The sequence below is a fragment of the Culex pipiens genome, chromosome 1 (assembly GCF_016801865.2).
Source record: "Culex pipiens pallens isolate TS chromosome 1, TS_CPP_V2, whole genome shotgun sequence".
NCBI classification, from domain to species: Eukaryota; Metazoa; Arthropoda; class Insecta; order Diptera; family Culicidae; genus Culex; species Culex pipiens.
Window position 1 is genome coordinate 117,011,774 of NC_068937.1, and position 4,632 is coordinate 117,016,405.

At 47.6% G+C, this 4,632-nt stretch overlaps 1 protein-coding gene across 1 annotated transcript; it reads right to left on the minus strand.

Annotated features, from left to right (window-relative positions):
* Window positions 1–219: 219 nt before the first annotated feature.
* Window positions 220–3,131, minus strand: LOC120416347 (WD repeat-containing protein 36). Its single transcript, XM_039578080.2, has 2 exons — window positions 1,514–3,131; window positions 220–1,456 (listed from the first exon to the last, which is right to left on the minus strand). The coding sequence occupies exons 1-2, from the start codon at window positions 3,048–3,050 to the stop codon at window positions 261–263; spliced, it is 2,733 nt and encodes a 910-aa protein (XP_039434014.1). The 5' UTR covers window positions 3,051–3,131; the 3' UTR covers window positions 220–260.
* Between the last annotated feature and the right edge of the window lie 1,501 nt (window positions 3,132–4,632).

Consider the following 4,632-nt stretch of genomic DNA (forward strand, 5'->3'; position numbering starts at 1 on the left):
TACCGGCATCAAGGGTGACAGTTGGTCGGAGTGTGAAATTGGGTAATTTCAGCATTTTTTTATGACCCAATCTCATCCCCCAGATCCAATGTCACCCCTGATGACGGTACTTGGAAAAGAAAGAAAGAAAAACCATTTAAATCCTCAGGTTTGCTCTTGGCAGAAAGGGGATCGCGTTTCCCTTGATGTTTTCTTTTTCTAAAAACAAAACTTTTACAATTACAAGCGTTCACCGTAAACTTTTTATTTTTCCAACACTCCTACGCGCTAAAGTTCCTCAAACTGCTCACCACCCCCATCCCGTACAGCAGACGTTCCTCCAGCAGGGCCCAACCCTTCGATTGCGCCAGCTCAACCTGCTCGAGCAGCGCGCTCAGCTCTTGGTGGTCCACGACGACGCGGCCGTGATTCTTCAAAAACACCCCCAGCCAGCTCTGACCCAGCTCGAAGGCCCGATTCCCTTCCAGCAGCGCCGCAATCATGCGCATGAAGGCCGCCATCACGGAAATGCTTCCGCTGCCACCGTCCAACGGACTCAGGTTCCGAATCTCGTAATCGACCATTGAGGGGCCGAGGTTGGAGAGGAATTCGATTGGTTTCTGGAACTCGGCGTCTCCGGTGGAAACGGCTTCTTTCAGGAGTTTTCCGAAGCTCGTCAGTTGTTCGACTTGGGTTGGTTGAAGGATTTTTGAACCGTCCTCGGTTAGTCCGTTTTGGCCTTCGCTCAGGTCAAACTGGAAATCCAGCCCGGAGACCGTTGGTAGGAAGAAGGGGGCTGATTTGGGCTTTTGCGGGGCCTGGCGCGGTCGGTTGCGCTTCTTGATAATGTCCAGATTGAGCAGATTTTGCCATCGGGAGGCGGCTGCGTTGGACATTGTGACCAAGTCTTGGGACAGCTGAGGGGGACTTTCGTAGTTGAGGCTGATTTCCTCGAAGGCTTCCTCCAGGTCATCGAGCTCGACGTTGGTGGTTTCGTTTAGCAGGACGTTCGTGTTCTCGTCACAAATGGTCGCCGGCAGGTCCATGAGAGGGGCTTCGGCCTCCGGGTTGATGACGCGCAGTGAAATGTGCGAGAAAAGTGTCTTGTTGGCCCACAGATAGATGCCCCGGTTGTCGACGTACGACGTGGCCAGGAAATCGCCGGTCGGAGACATCGACAGCGAGGTGCAAACCTGCGGCATCCGGAAGTGGTCCACGAGATAGGCGGACGGTATGTCCCACACTTTGACCGTGCAGTCCTGGCTGGCCGTCAGCAGCCAGCGACTGTCGGGCGAGAAGCAAAGATCGGTAATTGGACCGCGATGGCCGGTAAAGCGACGCACGATGGCACGGCTGTCCGAGTCCACGATCAAAACGGCAAAGTCCTCCAGCGCAACAGCAATCATGGCACTTTCGCGATGCGTTCCAAACTGTGCGATGGGTTCGTCAAGTTTCAGGCTAAAGACCGGCTTGTTAACTGAAAGAAAAGTGGTTCAATATGCAAAACTTCAATACAGGCTGTAGGTTCTCTTACCATTTTGCTTAAAGTGCCACCACTTCATGATTCCGTCCGCACCTCCCGACACCACAAACTGGTTCAGATTGTCAATCGAAATACCCCGCACGGCCACTCCGTCATGGGCCGGAGGTTTCCCGTAGCTCGCCCGATGAATTCCACTCTGAATGTTGAACCGCTCCAGGTGGCCACTGCTGTACCCGATGGTGACAAAATTTCCGCAGTGGCTCAAGCAAAGCGCAGTGGCACTCACGCCAAAATCGGACCGGTTCTTGTTCTGAAACACTTCCGGCACCAGCTTCAGCTCACCCATGCGGCACTTGTCGAACGACCACGTTGTCACCTGAACCAGTCCCTCGTGGGTGGCCGCAACGCTGTCCCACTCCTTATCGCGCGTGACCTCCGACGTGAACAGCTCAATCGGAGGCATCCGGAAGGGATCTTCTCCCTTGCGATGCTTCTTCGACGCCTTCCGGTTGTAACTTGCTTTGCCAAGGCTCTTGTTCAGCGTTTCCGAAATGGTGCTGAAGATGCGCAGCGATGCGTCCTCTCCGGCGGACAGAATATTTCGCCCGGAAGATCCGTGATAGCGGATGCACTTTGGAGGCGCTCCGTGACCTTCTCTGATCCGAAGCAAACGCGCGCCCCCGTCCGGAAGGTCAAATATCCACAGCTTCATCGAATTGTCCGGCGAGGTGGTCAACAGCAGGGGTTCATTCGCGAAGCACTTCAAACTTGTTACCGATTCGTCGTGGGCTGCCAACGTCGAGACGATGACCTGTTCCTCCAAATTCCAGAACGTTACCTGTCCGTTGGTACTCCCGCTTGCCATTATGGGATGACCATCCGTTCGGAAGGTAATACCTGTTACCGGACCCCAATCCTGAGTCAACTCCATAACGGATTCCTCAAATTTCAAATTCAGCAAAATAATTCTTCCATTCTGCAGCCCAATTGCGGCCACATCCAGCGCCGGAGCCTGCTCCAACACAACTATTTTACTGTCGTAATCCTTAAAGCTGTGCACCAGCTTCCCGTTCTTGACATTCCACAGCTGCAGACCCCCTTGGGAACTTCCAAACAATATCTTGTTCTTATAAGAAGCCGGATGCATCAACGCCGAAATCTCAAACTGATCATTACTGAACGGAACCTCCAAATAAACCTCCTCCAAGCTTACATTCCAAACCTTCACCAAACTAGCCTCGTCCACCGACAGCAGATGCTTCCCGAAGGGCAACAGCAGGTGCACCCGCGCCCCATGTCCCCGGTACGTCTTCCGCAACTGCGTACTCGCACGCCACCCGTAAATCACACTCCCACACCCAACATAAGTCAAGAAGCCATCCGCCGCCACACACGAAATCTCCTCCGGGTGCAACCCGCCGACCCGGATCAACCGGAAGCTGTTGGCGCCGTAAACATGGAAAGACTTCCCCACGCAGGTCGTCACGACGTTTTCGTTGCGCTTTTCGATGAACCGCACCGTAGCCGGGACGTGGTTGCTCACGTAGCCGAGGGCACGGTTCTGCTGGAAGATGACACTGCCGCGCATGGTATTCGATGAATTTGTAGCCGGTTATTCACTGTTATTTTTTTTAGATATTCAGAATGTCATGCCGCGGGAACGACGACGACGGTACCGTGTGCGGATTTGAAATTATTTTGAAAGCACCACAACAGAAAACAAACACGTGCGCGCGGATTGCAGCAGTTGTCAAAAAAGGGTTCGTGTAACCTCGGCTGAACAACAGTTATCGCACGTTGATTTTCATTTACCCCGATTTGGGTAAACAGTGGTCGAACAAAAATTGAGTTTTTTTTCTCATATAGGTGTTTTCGTCAAAGTAAAAAGTATCGTTTTTTCAAGTTTACCCGTCGCCACCCTTTAAAAGGGTAACGAAATTGTACTGATTTTGACATACCTTTTGAAAGGGTGACGGTGGGTTAAAGGGCGGATTTAAAGTATCCTTTTTGCAATTCCGTCGTGAAACTACTTACTTTTCCTGTCATTCTTGAACGACGAAATAGCCTACTTTTCTGTACCAAAAATAACAGAATCGAATAGCAACACTTTTCAAAATAAATGCTGAAAAGTTCAACTTTTCAGCACTCAAACGGGGAACTTTTCAGCACTTGTTTTGAAAAGTAACACTTTTCAACATTTTTTTTATTTAAACGATTTATTGACAAAATACATGAAAATTTGACATAAAATTTCACTCAGTGTGTGTTTTTTGGAATTGCAAAAAATGTTGTATGGAACTCGTTGCAAAACTTGATTTTTTCAGCACTCTTCGTATTTATCCAACTCGGTGAACCTCGTTGGATAAATGTACGACCCGTGCTGAAAAAAATCCTCTTTTTGCAACTTGTTGCATAAACTACTATTTGAGTGCACGTACCGATTACATAAATATTTGAATCAACAAAACGTTTTGTTGATTTGAAAATCATTATTTTTGTTGAATCAACGCTAAACGTCAAAGCAGCTTTTTCGAAACAACAAAAGATTTTTGTGGAATTGAGAAAATCAAGGGTTGTTTCAACGCAAAATCGGCGTTCATTATATTCAACAAAAATTTTGTTGATTCAAACCTCGTACAGGCTGATTCTACAAAACATTTTTCTGCGTGTATAAACGCGTAACCGATTCGAATTGAATTCCGATTCAGATCGAGTTTCAGAATTCCGATTGAGTTGACTAGGTTATGTGAATATTATTTTTGCAATTCCGTCGTGAAACTACTTACTTTTCCTGTCATTCTTGAACGACGAAATAGCCTACTTTTCTGTACCAAAAATAACAGAATCGAATAGCAACACTTTTCAAAATAATTGCTGAAAAGTTCTACTTTTCAGCACTGAAATGGGTGCTGAAAAGTTGAACTTTTCAGCACTTGTTTCGAAAAGTAACACTTTTCAACATTTTTTTGATTTAAACGATTTATTGACAACATACATGAAAATTTGACTTAAAATTTCACTCAATGGGTGTTTTTCGGAATTGCAAAAAATGTTGTATGGAACTCGTTGCAAAACTTGATTTTTTCAGCACTCTTCGTATTTATACAACTCGGTGAACCTCGTTGGATAAATGTACGACTCGTGCTGAAAAAATCCTCTTTTTGCAACTT

Coding starts and splice junctions, on each gene's coding strand:
- LOC120416347 (XM_039578080.2), bottom strand. CDS start 3,050: ATGCGCGGCAGTGTCATCTTCCAGCAGAACCGTGCCCTCGGCTACGTG. Junction 1,457..1,513: donor GTGGCACTTTAAGCAAAATG/GTAAGAGAACCT, acceptor CTTTTCTTTCAG/TTAACAAGCCGGTCTTTAGC.